This window comes from Pelodiscus sinensis, chromosome 1 (genome assembly GCF_052426305.1).
Source record: "Pelodiscus sinensis isolate ZL-2025 chromosome 1, ASM5242630v1, whole genome shotgun sequence".
Lineage (NCBI taxonomy): Eukaryota > Metazoa > Chordata > Testudines > Trionychidae > Pelodiscus > Pelodiscus sinensis.
Genome location: NC_143052.1, coordinates 73,120,933 through 73,137,248, shown reverse-complemented (window position 1 = coordinate 73,137,248; position 16,316 = coordinate 73,120,933). Strand labels below are relative to the sequence as shown.

Sequence of the window (16,316 nt, the reverse complement as noted above, 5' to 3'; positions counted from 1 at the left end):
TATTACTCAATGCACTACAAGGTGATTTACAAACAAAGTAAAATTATAAAAAATAAATGAATAAATCTTGGACCAACTCCTGCTCCACTGATGGAGAATTTTGTTGTAGATGTTCATATTTTATTAGACCAATTAAAAAACTTTAGAAGTCTGTACACATCTAGTGTTACATAAAACTTTGGGTTATAGCTGATGTTTATAGGAATATGTGAGTTACTTCAAAGACTTATGTTGTATTTTGACACATTACATTGTGTTGACTCGTAATGCAAATGATTTTCAAAATATTATATTTATTGATATTACTTTAATAACAAATAAGTGCTAAGTGTTACAAAACCATTTTGTATACAAATAAAATATATCATTCACCATTTCAATCAAACCCCATTAAGTGTTCCATGATTAAATCTCTTGTATCATATTAAAACTTGTGGCATTAGTTGGCAAACTCTAAGTACGGGTCCAATTCGCTCTGCATATAAGAACATAAGAACGGCCATACTGGGTCAGACCAAAGATCCATCTAGCCCAGTAGCCTGTCTGCCAACAGTGGCCAGCACCAGGTGCCCCAGAGAGGGTGGACCGAAGACAATGATCAAGCGATTTGTCTCCTGCCATCCTTCTCCAGCCTCTGATGAACAGAGGCCAGGGACATCATTTCTATCCCCTGGGTAATAGCCTTTTATGGACCTAACCTCCATGAAATTATCTAGCTTCTCTTTAAACTCTGTTATAGTCCTAAAATATAAAAATAAGATTCCTATCTCTATATATCAAAGGCTCTTGAAGATAATTTTCTTTTAATATTTCTCCTTCCAATATATTGCACTGTGACACAAACTTTTAGCATAGACTAACAAATGGAAGTAAGTTATATTTATAATTATGCTAATGAACTCCTACAGCACTAACCAGGCACATTTTGGTTCTAGGTCCCGGTGTATAATATTTCAGTAACAACAAAATATCTGTCACAAAATATATTTTCATAGCCCTATAGCTTTGTGCACATAACTTCATTAGGAAGTTTGCATGAATAAAATGAGTAAGACTTGCTCCTGTGGGAGAATCTGAATCCAATCCATGTTTACATTGCTATACTTTAGTTAACCATCTAATATGCTCAAAGTTTATGGAATGTTTAGCACGGTTATTAAAGCCAAAGTACGTTTTGCCTTTGAATTCACTAGGATCAGGATTCCACCCATAATATCAGGAATTCATTCAGTGAATTTCTAGGGTAAGCAATACTTCTGAAAATGGGCAAAATACTGGATCAACAATTATTAAGAATTAAGATAAATAGCTCGTGGTTAAGAAAATGGAGAGCACATTTGGCAGCAGATATACAGAACCATGTGCATCCACAGACTAAATATATATCTGAATTTCAATTATCTCCATACAGTTAATGTTATATCCTTTTTAATGGGAGTATGTTTCTTCCTGACTCCAAATTATTTGAGACTTAGATTCAGCTAGTGTATCCAACCTCAATATTCCTTTAAAGCAACCTTTAAATTAACTTTATGTAAATAAAGAGTACTGAACATGAGCATTTCAACCAATGAAACAAAAGGTAAAACCATAACAGACTTGCTCCTCAATTCATTTTGAAAACATGTTGTTCCTTTTTGAAAACAGAAGTATATATGCATTCACTGAAACTCACTCCAGCAATTTCTCCTCTGGCTAGTTGTAAAAACTTAAACATTTATTTCAGATATTTTTAACAAAAGCAACAAAATTTTGAACTACTCTTCATATTTGTTTCCTTCTAGCCAATTAAAATATGTTAAAAAATATGTGATATAGGTTGAACCTCTCTAGTCCGGTACTCTCTGGTCCAGCATGATTTTAGTTAGCTGGACATCCACTCACCATGGGGGCAGCCAAGTTTCCTGTGGTCCCATAAAGTTTGTTTACAGCCACCTGTCCTAGCTCTTAATGTTCTGTGATGTTATTTACCTTTTGCAGAAACATGTCCCAACTCAATCAAGACTGAATTTTAAAAATCAAGTTAGTTTTCAGCAACATAATTTAAAGTAATTGGATAGAAGTAAATAACTGACAAATTAATTATCTGATATAAAGACACTCTTGCTACACATATATTTGTCAATGCTTGAAAATGTTTTTGCTGTAAAACTTTCATGCACTTTCTACTAATTTTGTTAAGAAACCAAGTTGACTGAAACATTAATGATAAAAATATATTTTTCTATATAGTATCGGATTAGTCTGTCCAATGTCAAAAAATACAATTCAATTATAGGAAGCCAACTTCAGTTCTCACAGTGGAATCCATCAAATGCTCAATTCCATTGGCATGAACAGTCTATAGGCTCTTGGATGACATACAACACTTCGGTGCCATTTCCTGAGCAGTATAGTGGCACAGTCAGGTTCTGTACTCCATTTTCACGACAACATTTACAGAACCTTAAATGGCTATCAATATTGACATTAAAAATTGTAGCTGAGGGGCATTTTCCTTCGCAGGAAGCCACATTTATCTGTTAGTGACAGAGAAAGAGTAATTATCAAACCAGTTTCATTAACAAGATGAGACAAAACATTTCAAAATAAACTGTAATCAGAATCTGTTTTTACATTTTAAAAGATCCATGGTTTTGAAAAGCATTCTGATGTGTAATATTTATTATCCTTTTTAAAAATAATTTGAAAGCGATCTCTTATAATACTGTGTTAAACAGTTATTTGATTCAATTCTAGGTCTCTTTGATCTTGCCTTTTCTTTATTAAATGAAATCAACTTCTGGAGGTTGAATTGCTTTGCACTTATGGCTACATATGTTGTCTGAGACTAAACAAAATCTGGTGCTTGATTCTAAAGCTGTCTACTACTGATTTTTACCCTATAAAAATCGCCTTCTTCTCTAACCAATTTCTTGCTAACAGTGTTGTGGAAAAACATGTAAGGTTTTGAAGGTAATGAGCAAGATACACAGGTAATGCATAAAAGAGGACTTAAGTTGTATCCTGGTAGATCTAATTTGATACTCTTCAACTAAGGCCTGATCCAAAGCCCACTTCAGTCAATAGAAAAATTCCATTGAACTCTAGATAGCAGGCTGTTAAAGAGGGATATTATTCCTGCAAGAGCAAAACCCTACCTCACACTGAGCTTCCAATAACCAAAGAATGGAATCATCAGATCTTCCACTCCGCTATTTAGTTTTGAGAAGTAGTTTGAGTTCAAAAACTTGTCCTAGTGCACATCACTAAATCCTAAAATACATGGATATACTAAACTTTTTTATTGTTCAGCTAATGCTGTGTTCTTTACTGGTAATGGATTAAGCAAACTATAGAAAAGTCAGTCTTTTAAGTATTCCTCCATGAGATCAACAGTGGAAGCTCCCTAATGTGATAGCTTTCTCCTTCCTCTTTCTATGGGTATGTCTAGACTACGGGTGTGTCTAGACTACATGCCTCCTTCGACGGAGGCATGTAGATTAGCCAGATCGGAAGAGGGAAATGAAGCCGCGATTAAAATAATCGCGGCTTCATTTAAATTTAAATGGCTGCCCCGATCTGCCGATCAGCTGTTTGTCGGCAGATCGGGGCAGTCTGGACGCGATGCCCCGACAAAGAAGCCTTTCTTCATCGACACAGGTAAGCCTCGTGAAACCAGGTTTACCTGTGTCGATGAAGAAAGGCTTCTTTGTCGGGGCATCGCGTCCAGACTGCCCCGATCTGCCGACAAACAGCTGATCGGCAGATCGGGGCAGCCATTTAAATTTAAATGAAGCCGCGATTATTTTAATCGCGGCTTCATTTCCCTCTTCCGATCTGGCTAATCTACATGCCTCCGTCGAAGGAGGCATGTAGTCTAGACACACCCTACATGTCTCTGCCTACAGAGGCATGTCAATTAGACATACCGACATAGTCAATGAAGTGGGGATTCAAATATCCCCCGCTTCATTAGAATAAAAATGGCCACCGTGTTGTGCCGGCTCAGCTGTTTGTCGGCACAAAGCGGCAGTCAACACAGGGATCGGTCGGCAAGGAGGTTTACAGGACCGGTCAGCAAGGAAAGTCTTTGCAGACCTGTCCTGTAAACCTCCTTGCCAACTGATCCCTGTGTTGACTGCCGCTTTGTGCTGACAAACAGCTGGGCCGGCACAACACGGTGGCCATTTTTATTTGGGCCAAATTCAACCCACCATGCCACTGGATCTGGCCCGCAGCCCAGTGGGAGCCTAGGGCAGGCTACCTACCTGCCTCCCCCCCACACCATTCAGAGTTGCAGACTATGGGGAGCCATTTGCCTCTGAGCACCACTGTGAGCTTGAAGGGGTGGACACTTCATATGTTGCCCTACCCCCAATACAATCTCACAGATCCCATTGGCCAAAAACCAGCAATGGGAGCTGCCTGTTTTCAGGGCAGGAAGCATGCAAAATCCCTTCCCCCCCCCCCTCCGCTCTCTCCCCCTGCTCAGGCTCACAGTGCTCAGGGCATTGCATGGCTCCCCACAGTCTGCAGCTCTGAGCGGCAAGCATGGGCATAGAAGGCAGGAAACCTGCTTGAGGGACCTCCTGGGTTGGTGGCAGGGAGCCACCTAATTAAGAGCCTCTTGCTACAGCCTGCCTGTATCACCCCAGCCCTCTCTCCCCCAAGACCTCTGTCCCCTCTTTTGCAGTCCTACCCATTGTAACCAAAACCTTCTGCACCCCTGCTCCTGTACCCATGCCACCCCTCCAGTCCGCTGCCCCAAATCTCTGCACCTCCTCCTGCACTCCTGGCCCAGGTAATAACCCCTTCCCAGATCCTGCACCCTCTCCTACACCCTTCTCCAGGACAAAATCCTCTTCTGCACCCCTTCCTGCCCCAGGTCACAATCCCCTACTTCACCCAAACACCTTCCTAGGTCCTAAACCCTCCCCTGCACTTCAATCCCCTACCCCAAGTGCTTTTCTGTACCCAACCTCCATCCCAGTAGCCAGATTTCAAGCCATGGCAATACTTTGCTTCTTGCCCCATTACTATTTAGCTTTTCTAATAGCCTCTTGTATGTGACCTTGTCAAAGGCTTTTTGAAAGGCTAACTAAATTATGTCCACTCAGTGTCCTTTTTCCATTTTATTATTGACACAAGCATACATGCATATAACAGGTTTTATAGCTAAGACTTCACCAAAGCAGAGAAATAATATGCCTTATTAACTGATTTCCATAAAGGCTATCATCAATGTATTATATATATTACAGAGAGACTTGTCATGTGGGAGAAAAGATTAGAGAGCTCTTTAAGGAGGAACATATTTTCATCATTTATAAGTGGAAGCATTTATACTCCCTTTTTTGAGTAACTCCTCATTAGGGATGTTATTTCATGATGAGAGGTCAGTGCTTTTGTTAGTGATAAGCAATTTTACTATGTACTTTTCATTTGGAGTCAGATGTTATTCCAGGTACAAGGGCTCAGTACTTCTGCCATGTATGGGCAGAAGTAATTAATGTTTACCCACATTTATGAGTAGAATAACATTTCCAGAGTGAGAGGTCACTGATGAGAGGATAGCAGCATTTTTGCTGTATACTGATGTCTGCAATACACTTTTTTCCCCCATACTTGTTGTATTAGTATGACTCATGCTCATTATCAAACACAAAAACATCAGTTTCCTATACTTACAGGCCTTTGACTTATACAGTCACTTTTTCTTATAGTTGTTCTGACTGTCACTTTCTGGCAAATCCTTTCCTCCTTTCTGCCTGATAAAATATAGAAAATGTTTATTTATTAAATATATATTTCGCTCTTTTTATTCATTCTTTAAAATATGGAAGGCAAATTCAAATAACTGTAATAATTTAATTCTTATATTATTATGGTAAATATTATTTCCATATCTAATCCATTAGGCAGTGACAAAACACTTATATATTACTAAACATTTCCTAGAAAAAAATCTGTTTTATAACTACCATATATGAAAACATTTAGATATCAGCATAGCCATATAACATATAAAGAGGCTACAACTGTTGACATGTTAATGTGATTTAATAGTTATCTTAAAAAGCTAAAGACAAGTAAAGACAAATCCCATAAATAGAAAAGGGCAAAATGCTGTATTTCAAACATTATTAATACTAAGGCTGAACTTACAAAAATAGAAATTAATTTTAATTTAATGTTTGACATATTTTAAATATTTAACATTAAATTACTCTTGCACCTTAGAACACTGGAACTGGCTACCATTAGAAGATAAACAAGCTTTAAATATCCAGAACTCAGACAAGGGTCCAGGGTTACTGACTGAGGTGAGGTCTGACAGGGCTTTTGGAGGCTTAGCAGGAGGTATGCAAACTTCCTTTATGTATATGGGGGACTTTGTACCAAATACTACTCCCAGTACCAAAGCTAATAGTACTGGGGATAGCAAATTCCCATAAAGGTTTGTGCAAAAATTACATTTCTCTACAGTTATGAATTTGTGAAACTTTTCCACTGAAACAAATGTAAAAGTTACACAAACCTGCCACCAGAACACAAGTTGTAATAGCAGTATATATTGTACAATTTCAGAATCTTATCAGAAGTCACTGTATAACCACGTTGCCACAATCATTTTGCATCTTCAGCATCTAAAGCAAATGGGACTAACAACCTCTTCTCTTTCAACACAAACCCTTTCCTGCTCCACAGGAAAGGTAGAACACATGCTGGTGAGCACTTTTGTAAGATCAGCAGATGCTAAGCAACCTAGTGCTGCATGTGGAGTGGCCACAGCTGAAGTGGGTATCTTGTATGCATGAATCATCTGGCCTCAGGAGATAGATGTCATGCTAGCCTCTGATTAATGCTATGCACAAGAAGGATTGGGTTGCCTGGTATACTACACATAGTACTCTTTTGCCACAATACATGTTGCTGTGCAAGGGCTTGTCTAACCAGTGGTTTAGTGCACATCAAGCAGGGGATGTAAGTCTACAGTGCTTCTTCACCCATTATGCACCAAGTTGCCATGTGGATCTTACTACTGCCCACTAAAAGTTCCATAGTGCACCTGGATCTGCTCCTGACAGCACATTCCAACAATTAATGGGCTTAATCCTGAGACGCATGGAGCAATAGGATCCTACAGAGGATTTCTGCTCTATGAAAGACTTCAGAGGATAATTAACTCTCAAGATCAGGTCCAATACCAGTATGATTGGTTACATTACATTGGGAGTCAAATATAAACATATCCCTACAAATAATGATTATGTTATATAAAAAAGAAATACATTATTAAAAATAATAATACCTGGTTCACAATTTATACTATCAGTAGACACTACAGGACTAATGGCAAAGGGTAAAACACCCAATCCAGAACCTGGCAGAATTATTAGGAATATAAGTTTCTTGTAAAATAAAAACATTTTAAACAAATGACATTTCATTAATTCTTACACTGCCAACTGCATTTTTTCTTTTGGTACAAAAGTAATGAACTTCCCTATTTAACTTTGAAATTTAGAAATTCTGCAGTTGCTGGAAATCTTACTGATAACACCCTAGACTTAGTACTTTCCTGGTTAACACAAAACTTCAGCAGTGTTTCCATACATACCACACTTTTGCAATGGGTATCTCATGACTATGGCAAGGTAAGAATTAAATATATGAACTTACTTTGCATGCACTTAATCAAGCTTTTTACAAAAAGATTACTTGCTCCCATTACAACCCCCAGATGTTGCAAGCTCTAGTTTAGATTTGTCTTTTTAACTGCTTTACCCCAGGACACATGCTTTTAGTTTGAAAACAAAAACAAATAAAAAGCGTGTAATTGTATGTATTGTATTTTTGTTCTTAGCAGCCACCTCAGCAAATATTTCTGAAGTATAACAATGCCTTTCCTGAGGCCACAAAATATTGTGAAAGCTAAATCTTCCTATTTACTGCAAAAGGCAAATAATATTTGTAGCTATTAATACTTTAGTCTCATTCTCTAAATGAACCCCACGCAAGTTTTACGGCGTCCATGAAATATTTTGCAACTTTACTCAAACTAGTAAAAGATTAACCTCTTTCAAAGACTTTAGCACAATTTTTGTATAAGTTTTTTTAAAAAATATTTTTGTCTGTTTTTTCTTTTGAAAAAAGTTCTTTATTAAGCTACCATAATTCCTGGCTTCTTTGCAGTGAATATGAAGGAACAATATTTCATTCACTTTCCTAAAAACTGATTTTCAGTGCCCTTTATGCCATGAAAGCTAAATGTAATTTTATTAGACAAAAATGCCTTTAGGCAGACTATTTTTTAAAAGTGATACACATATGCCTACATCACTATCCATTTGTACTTTTGAATGTCACGAGTATGACACACTAAAATATGAAGTTAGTGTTATTATTCAATATTATTGATTACAGCCCATTTTAAAAAATGAAATTCAGGATTTCAAATGCCATTTTTTGTCCAAAAATTTTAATTCCAAAGAAAAAAAATTGTGCTTTCCGAGCAGCTCTATTTTTGACATTTATTATTAGCTGTTTGTACAAAATCAAGGGTTATATTTTATGTAGTGTAGAATTCACAGCCTAAAAACTAAAGCCTTTTGTAGTTCAAAACTACAAACACAGGACCGGAGTCTGTTCTCAGTCTGTTTTTATGCTGGTTTAAAAAGAAATCAGATTCTGCTACATAAGCTACACCATAATTAAGGACCTAACATGTTTTAAACATGCACATTCATAGAATGTGAATACAGGCAGTCCCCGGGTTACGTACAAGATAGGGACTGTAGGTTTGTTCTTAAGTTGAATCTGTATGTAAGTCGGAACTGGCGTCAGCCGCTGCTGAAACTGATCAGTTTCAACCGCGGCTGAATCGGGATGCCAGTTCTGACTTACATACAGATTCAACTTAAGAAACCCAGGCGTCCCCAAGTCAGCTGCTGCTGAAACTGATCAGCGGCTGATTCCAGGAAGCCTGGGGCAGAGCAACTCTGCCTCGGGCTTCCTGTAGTCAGCCGCTGGTCAGTTTCAGCAGCGGCTGACTTGGGGACGCCTGGGGCAGAGCAGCTGGGGTGCTGCTGGGTTGCTCCAGTAGCGCGGCTCCTCGGCTCTACTGGAGCAACCCAGCAGCACCCCAGCTGCTCTGCCCCAGGCGTCCTGATTCAGCCGCTGCTGAAACTGACCAGCAGCGGCTGAATCAGGACGCCTGGGGCAGAGCAGCTGGGGTGCTGCCAGGTTGGTCCAGAGCAGCGCTGCGGGACCAACCCGGCAGCCCCCAGCTGCTCTACCCCAGGGGTAGGCAAGAAAAGCCTAGTCTGCTGGGGGGGGCACTAGCTGGCTTTGCTGGACCCCCCCAGCAGACTAGGGACACCAGAGCAAAGCCGCCGCCTGGGCGGCTTTGCTAGTTTGCCCGGGAGCAAAGCCGCCCAGGCGGCGGCTTTGCTCGGGTGTCCCTAGTCTTCTGGGGGGGTCCAGTGGCTTTTCTGGACCCCCCCCAGCAGACCAGGGGGACAGGAGCAAAGCCGCCCAGGCGGCGGGAGTCCCGCTGCCTGGGCGGCTTTGCTCCGGGGCAAACGAGCAAAGCCGCCCAGGCAGCGGGACTCCCGCCGCCTGGGCGGCTTTGCTCGGGTGTCCCTGGTCTGTCGGGCGGGGTCCAGCGGCTTTTCTGGACCCCCCCAGCAGACCAGGGGGACAGGAGCAAATCTGCTGAGGCGGCGGGAGTCCCGCTGCCTGGGCGGCTTTGCTCGGGTGTCCCTGGTCTGCTGGGGGGGTCCAGCAGCTTTGCTGGACCCCCCCAGCAGACCAGGGAGACCGTGAGAAGCTTTTCTCGCCCCGGAGGACACGGGTGACGACCCGCCGCCCGTGAGCTCCAGGACGAGAAAAGCCCCGTTCGTAAGTGCGGATCCGACATAAGTCAGATCCGCGTAAGTCGGGGACTGCCTGTATATCATAGATAGCACAGGTGTACATTTGGTCTAGATTTGTGCCTTTTACCACAATTAATAATTATTTTATCTACACCCAGCAATTTTTTCATATTTTGGATTTAAATATATTTTCTAAGATGGAAAGTGCTAATTTTCCAATTGAAAAAATATTGTGTTCTAGCACTCTGACCCTAAAAAATGCACAAGAATAACCCCATAATTATACAATCTGTTTTGAAATATAATCAAAATAAATTTTAATTTCAGAAAATGTGTTCTGAGTTTTTATAGGGAATACTATATATGTGTCTCTGTATGCTTTTGGAGTAATCTTAACTACAAATCAATCTTTTAATCATTTAACTTGAGATAATTTTTCATCTTCCTCAGGCTGTCTTTGGAGAGATTTGGTTATACTCCAGAAGGATAAGGTTAAAAATCACCATACCAGCAGCCATATGAAGCAAGACTTTCAATAAACAGTTGTTAAAGAGCTATAATAATAGTGTTTGATTTGGGGACTGCATGCTTATTCCTTTTTTATGTCCCAGCAACTGAGTTAAAAAACACTGCTCTTCAAAACCAAAGCCAAACTAGCATTTTTGCAGCTTTCTTTACTTACAGGTCTTGCAGCAGCCATCATTATAAGTCTGTACAGTGCCTCCATTCTAGGAAAAGAAATGGGGAATATATCAAGAAAGATAGTGCCCAATGCAGTGTCCTGATGTATCCAATTACATTTATAACATAATGGGCCAAATCTGCAGCTAGTGTAAATGGGTGTGTCATGCCCGAAGTCACAAAAATTCACAACTGCAAAGGATCTGTGTCAAAATCTCAAAGCTGTTTTAAATATAATATTTGAAAATAAAATGGCCATTATGACACAGTATATCTGAATTGGTCTCTATTGAATCAAGGAGCAGCCATCTTCTATAAATATTGCCATCCATTCTTCCACTGATGGCTCAAGTAACATCATCAGAAGTTATCTGAATGTTTACTAATGTAATTTTGTTGAAGATTTAAAAAGATTTATTGTGTACCACAGAAATTAGTACAGTGAAGATACCAATTAGATACTATTTACAACTGACAACCTATAATTTTGCATCATGTAATATAGTTTAAAAGCTCTACTATATCCTTTCATTCTAGTTGTTGGTTTTCCTTTAATGTTCTATAATTGATCTTTGCTACTGTTTTCTTCTCAAACATATTGTAGGCAGGACTGAAGCAGAAATGCAGAAAACATGTCAAAATGAGATATTTCTTTTTAAATTAAAAAGAAAGAAAGGTCTTCTCTCATGTAGAACCGGCATAAACAAGAGATAAAACTGTCTAAACTTTTAATACATTTACAAAAAGTGTAGCTAAAGCAGGAAAGTAGATGGAAATAGCAGTCTTGTACTAATCATGCAAAATATTTTTTCAACTTCTAGTATTATTTTTCTATAGTCTAAAGACATTATTGAATATCTTGATCAAATTTTCAAAAACAAGCACTTAAAGTTAGCTTCCTAAATCCTTATTAGCGCCTAAATTAATGGGACCTGATTTTCAGAACTGCTGAACAGCTACTCTTACTTGAAATCTGTATGTTACACTTCTGAAAATCAGGTTGAACTCTTTCAGAAGAATAATTTTAGGAAACCCTTCTGGAAAATTGTGTCAATTATTATTAAAGAAAGAATATGATGAAAAAGCTCCAACAATAAGAAAAAGTTTTTAACTGTGTCAACTTTACTTTATGATATGGTGCTTTATTCGGGATAGGCAGAGGAATGGATCTGTGCCCTTTCTAAGTAACATCCAACAGTTTCATAGACATTGTGCAGAATCTGAAATTAGTACTCAGGACAGATATTGCAGTGTAGTTTTAGGAACATTGCTTAAACATCCAGAAATACAAGGACTAGAATGTACAAAAAACAGATTAAAACAATTAATTAGGATATAAGATAGAAACACATGTTTCCTAAACAATAAAAAAGTGTGTGTGTTCAGTACCTAATTCTTTAAACATAGCTATTTGGTTTATAGATGTTGAATTTTAGGTAGGTATATTAAGTAACTTGTATTTTTCATGAACCAGAGCTATTGGCTTCAGAAAGAGCTCAAATTCTGCAGGCATCTTGCAGTGCTTACAATCTCTGCTCAATTTATAGAATTTTGAATCTCTGCTGCTGCACATTTATTTGCGAAATTTCTAAATGGCTTGAAACAACTTATTTCATGTATATGTTTATAAACCCTGTGAATAATAGGTCCTATTCAGAACTCTCTGCTCAGACAAAATTAAATGGAATAACTACTCTATAAGGCCTGGTCTATATTAGACCAGGCGGGTTGTCTTAAGGTACACCAACTAGCTACACAAAAAGCATTGTTGGAATTGGTTTACCTTAAGCCAAGCCACTGCGGCATCTATACTGCAGGAGGCCAATGCTCCCATCAGCTTCCCTTACTCCTCACAGAATGAGAAGTACTGGATACTGGCGGGGGCTGCCCTCCGCATTTGATTTGAAGGTTTACACTAGACCTGCTAAATCAAACACTAGAAGATTGACCTCCTTAGGGAATGCCTACACTACAGAGAAGATTGTCCCTCTGAAGGGGGTCTAGTGGAGGGCCCACAGGCATCCAGTACTTCCGATTCTGCGAGGAGTAAGGGAAGTCGACATGAACATGTGCTCCTGTCAGACTCCTGCAGTGTAGACACTGCCGTGGCTTGACTTAAGTGAAGAAAAATCCAGTTATGCATTTTGTGTAGCTGGATGGCGCACCTTAAGCTGTCCTGCCTGGTCTAGTGTAGATCAGGCCTAAGAGTGAAGCAAGCTTCATACCAATTAAACAACATTTTAAAAGTGGACATTGTTTGCAATGTATGATACAATTCTAAAAACAAACAGAAAAATAATAAAATATGACTATGCATTGCTTGTTTAAAAGTTGCTACTTACCAAATGGGGGTTTTTTTAGATTAATCATTCTATGGAAAGTATAACACAGTTGCCAAACTCATAATAGTTCTGAAATGAATTCCCAAACAAGCTCCAAAACAAAAGATTAGTTATTATGATTAACGTCACAAAGTACAAACCTTTGAGCATTCAGTCTCATTAAAAGGGGGACAGACAACACTAGATCCCAGTATCATAGCACCTACAGCAGTCTTTGCACACTCATATTTGGTGCAATTGGAGACCCAGGTGCTTCCCTCCTACAAATACAAAACAAAAATACCAGAACAGATAGCAAGTAGCACTGACATGTCCTAGAACACTGTTTAGTTATAACTGTGTTGTTTCCACATATAGCCACTTAAGTCAGGTCTGTACATTAAGTATGCAGCTGAAGTAGACATATTTTGTTTCACATTTCCCCGCTGTTTGCTCCCATTGGCTCCTCTTACTCCTCCCCCAAGCAGGAGTACAAGCAGCCAGTTCGATTTAGCGAATCTTAACTAGACTCGCTAAATTGAACTCCGGAAAATTGATCACAACAGTGGTGATCTTCTGTTTAGTGTAAACATGGCCTAAGATAGCATCAGGCAGAACCTGGACTCTATTTCTCATCAATACACGAGCCAAAAGACAAAGAGCCAGAGTGAGAAAAAGGGCTAGTGCAAATTACTTCTCCATAAATCAAAGTGAAAACTGAATTAGGATTTATTGTCAGTGAGTCAAAGAGTCATAGAGTTTAAGGCCGGAAGGGATCATAAAATCATCTAGGATGATACCCTTCATATTACAGGCCACCAAAACCATCTAGCACCCAAACATTAAACCCAACAACCAAAATTAGATGAAAGCATTTCAGTCCACAGGAAGAGAATAGGAAGCACAGAGATGCTCCTGTGCCTGAGTCTCCTGCAATATCAGGGAATCAAGATATATACCTAGATAATCCAAATGATCTGACCTGTGGCAAATTCCATCCCAGTTTCACATAGGGCCATCAGTTGGACCTTGAGTGTGTGAGCAAGAGCCACCTAGATAAGCATGTGTGAGAGAGAATGCTCAGTGCAACTTCAGAGCATTGGCCCACCCCATCTCTGATGCTTCATCATGATACTTCAGAGGAAGGAGACTAAAAACAATCCCCAGCCAAAATAAAGAATAAATTGGGGAAGGGGCAAATCCTATCTTGATTCCCTGCAGACAACCATAAAGCTTGAGCTCTAGGAACTTATGAATATTAACCTTCTTAATATTATTAATAATCTTTCATTTATATCACACCTTCAATTCCAAAATGCTTTACAACCTCTCCAAGAAGTACAAGACAGGAATCACTAAAACCAGTCACTGGAGTGCAACCACTGTTTTGGGTTCTGAGCCTCAACCAGAAAACTCACGTTGGCAAATTCCCATATATGTATGCTGAAGAGCCTCACTTACATCAATGGTATTTCCAGTGTCTCTTAAGAAGCCTGATTTTCAGAAGTGGTGAGCACCTTTAGCTACAGAAAGGGACTTAGACATGGCAATGCTAACTTTTAGGCACAAAGCTACCCAGTGGAAACTGCAGCCCTGAGTAAAGCACCCAGGCTCCATCTGTGATACACAGGGATTTAGACGCTGATGAATGGGATTCACAGAAGCCAGCATGCTGAGCAGTGAGCAACCTAAGGTAACTAATAGGAAATGCTAAGGACAGGGGTACGTCTTAACCCCCCCTTCAAAGGCAGTTAAGTGCTTAAGTCCAGGCTGGAAGGAGGCACCTATCTAAACCTGGGATTCAGAGCTGTGAGCCAGGTCAGCCCTTTCTCATGAAAAACTCAGGAGAGGGATCCCATGATAGCCATTAGCCCAGTTGTTAGGGCACTTCCCTGTGACAGGGAGATCTCTTTGCAAATCTCTGCTACAGAGCAGAACTCAAACTGAGTATCCTCAATCTGAGTAACTATCCTAGTCACTGAGCTACCAGGAATTCTTAGAGAAGGGGCTCTCAATCTCACTTATTTAAATTGTTCCACTTTGTATACAACATTAAATATTCATTGGAGCAGGTACTTGAACTTGAGTCTCTCATATCTCAGAGAAGTGGCCTAACCAATAGGCTACAGAGTCATTCTCACTTTTACTTTTTCTGTCCAAATGAATTTTTGCATTCTCAGACCACCTACTTGTTTGGGCTCCACAAGTAAGAGGGGGGCAAAGCCTAGTTTGAGAACCCTCCCACCCCACGCCCCCCCAGCTAGCCACAAATTATAGTGTCAAGCTATTCAGCATTGGGAGGACTCAGGCAGTTTTACACATGCCTCTGGAACTTAGGGGACTTTACTAAAAGAAAGGCATGTACTTAGGGAGTTCAGGTGCCTATAGAATTAGGCACCTGCCAAGCAGTGATTCTGAGGGTCTCACTGATGCTTAAAAATTGGATTTCTATGCCTATCTATCTGTCTAAGTTCCTTTGTAGATTTAGCCTTCAGAGTTTGATTTCTCTGCTCCCCTATATTTGTTGTCTGATTACAGATTGCCATGGGGACACAGCTATATTGAATACCACTACTGCCCACATGGAAAGACTAAAAGTAGGACCGTGAGAAACGATATTACAGGAACCAACTAAACAATGCCAGTTAGATATTTCAATCAAGTCATATATGCTCCTGATATTATTATTTCCTCCAGCTGTCCAGAGACACTTACTTCATGTATAAATAATGTTCCATTTTCGGCATAGAAAGCACAAGACACATTTTGGCAGGTTCCACAACAAACATGATGACTGGAAGAAGGAATGTATATCTGATGCTGTTAAAAAGGCAAAAAAAAAATTAAATGAACCTTATTTTGTAACATATATGTCCCTAATTATAAATTGGTGTGCCGGTTCTCTGTGGTCTCACTCAGTAGAAATGGTCCCAAACCATAAAGTTTGAATCTGAGTCTACATCTAATTTCTCCAAAGTGTTAGACAGAAAAATAATCTGGTATTTTAATTTAGGCCTCTGATGGATAGAAGGAATGCTGGACAGCAATTGGTGACTAAAGGGTTAAATTTAGCTAGCTAAAGATGTTGGCAGGGGGCCAAAAGAACCAATGGAATACAGTGCTGAAATCTGAACTGTATGTAGATTCCTTGCCTGCTCTCTGTGTGTGTGTGCATTTAAGCCAGGAGTTGGGAGACAGAGAATGATTTAAACCCAGACAGGACTACTATGCCTCCAAGGAATACGGGGCATGGAAGTGGACTGAACCATGAAGCAATCATGATTAAGTAAGGGGAAATGTGTATTTAGTCACAATCAGGGTATTTTTCTTTGTTTTGGTTGTCTGGTTAAACTTTTCTGTGTGAATTCTATGTGCCTTCTTCCCTACTCCACACACCATATTTATGCTATAGCTCAAAGGTATTGCTCTTTGGGTATGTCTACACTAGCCCCCT

The 16,316-nt window shown here is 39.6% G+C and overlaps 1 protein-coding gene across 1 annotated transcript in view; it reads right to left on the bottom strand.

The window, feature by feature from the left end:
• Positions 1 to 273: 273 nt before the first annotated feature.
• The window catches only part of OTOGL (otogelin like), a 156,761-nt gene continuing 140,718 nt past the window's right edge, over positions 274 to 16,316 (bottom strand). The window contains exons 53-58 of the mRNA XM_075932401.2: positions 15,578 to 15,682; positions 13,024 to 13,143; positions 10,543 to 10,588; positions 7,295 to 7,366; positions 5,671 to 5,750; positions 274 to 2,519 (exon numbers count right to left, since the gene is read on the bottom strand). Coding sequence (XP_075788516.2) covers positions 2,319 to 2,519; positions 5,671 to 5,750; positions 7,295 to 7,366; positions 10,543 to 10,588; positions 13,024 to 13,143; positions 15,578 to 15,682 — 624 coding nt within the window. The 3' untranslated portion in view covers positions 274 to 2,318. The remainder of the gene's footprint in view (positions 2,520 to 5,670; positions 5,751 to 7,294; positions 7,367 to 10,542; positions 10,589 to 13,023; positions 13,144 to 15,577; positions 15,683 to 16,316) is intronic.